The following is a 1278-nucleotide window of genomic DNA, read 5'->3' as shown; positions in this document are numbered from 1 at the left end:
CTGAGCCAGAGGCAGGGGCTGGGGCTGAGCCAGGGGCAGGGGCTGGGTCTGGGTCTGGGCCAGGGGATGGGGCTGGTGGTTAAAGGGTTACAGCTAAACAAAGGAAGAGGATTCCCATTTGAAATCAAGCACATTGTGTCATTCACATTCAGGCCCTGGTCCTTTTCTTCTGTACAGCACCGACAGGAGAAGCTCTCCTCTCCCCCCAGCTCCCCCACCGTGTCCTCTCCTCTCCCCCCCGCTCCCCCACCGTGTCCTGTGTGGCCAATTGTATTCTTCTCTTTCAGGCCCTAGCCCCTCGGACCATACTGTTCTATCAGTTTGTTTATGTATGCAACATTGTAGAGCATAAGTAGCTTCCCATCCTGAGGGCTTTGACCGCTCGGCCCCGGGAGCAACACAATGGCCTGAGCAGCGTACTACAGCTAACTGAAGATGTTGGGTTGTTAAGAGGGAGTGAATCTGTAGGACAGTTTGGCCGTTTTTTTTAAAGTTTTTTTAAAGTTTTTTTTAAAAAGTTTTTTTATTTTTTTCTTACGTTTGAATACATTATTTCTTTACCTCAGATAACACCTTCATTTTTTGTATCATTTAGAATAATTTATAAAAGGTAATTGTCTTATTTTGTGATATGTACATAAGATATTTTTTTATATTTTAATATATTCACAGGAAATCAAAAATTCAGGCACTTTGCTGCCTCTACAGCAACTTAACACGAGAGATCCTGAGATTTAAGACAATTTTAAATAGCAAAAAATGTAAAATAATCTTATATATAGAGAGATTTATATTTAACAATCAGCTTCTTTTTTTTCATATCAAAATAAATCTTTTGTTAAAACTTCTTTTCTGGTTTTCAGCCCAGTTTAGATACTGTTGAGAGACACTAGCTCATCTGAGTTTGTAGAAGAAGACCATCAGTGTCCATCTTCTTCTTCTTCTTCTTCTTCTTCTTCTTCTTCTTCTTCTTCTTCTTCTTCTTTTGTAGGAACCCAAACAAACAAGACAGAGTTCTTTTAACTGTAGAACAACAACCTGATATAATAAAGAGGCAGCCATTTTGAATACCAGGTGTTATAGTGCCAAGGTTTGCCAAACTGTTCTTTCCTGGCCACAGCGACAGAGCCGAGTCCAAGTCTAAGTCCAAGTACCAAGTTTCATGCCCATGTTGTTTTTGTTTTGTTTTTTCCAAACGAGCGTCTCCATATTTAATGCCCACAATCCACTGCTCTTCCTGGTCTCTACCGCCGCACCGTCTTCCTGTCGATCCCAGAA

At 41.2% G+C, this 1278-nt stretch overlaps 1 protein-coding gene across 1 annotated transcript in view; it reads right to left on the bottom strand.

The window, feature by feature from the left end:
* Positions 1–242: 242 nt before the first annotated feature.
* fgfr4 (fibroblast growth factor receptor 4) overlaps positions 243–1278 on the bottom strand; it is a gene marked incomplete at its 5' end in the record, with an annotated part of 8525 nt that continues 7489 nt past the window's right edge. Inside the window, one exon of the mRNA XM_083698120.1 lies at positions 243–1278. This exon is cut by the window's right edge and continues 143 nt beyond it. Coding sequence (XP_083554246.1) covers positions 1245–1278 — 34 coding nt within the window.

The sequence above is a fragment of the Argentina silus genome (genome assembly GCF_951799395.1).
Source record: "Argentina silus genome assembly, contig: scaffold_387, whole genome shotgun sequence".
NCBI lineage: Eukaryota > Metazoa > Chordata > Actinopteri > Argentiniformes > Argentinidae > Argentina > Argentina silus.
Note: the sequence above shows the minus strand (reverse complement) of the source record. Positions and strands in the feature narration are given on the sequence as shown.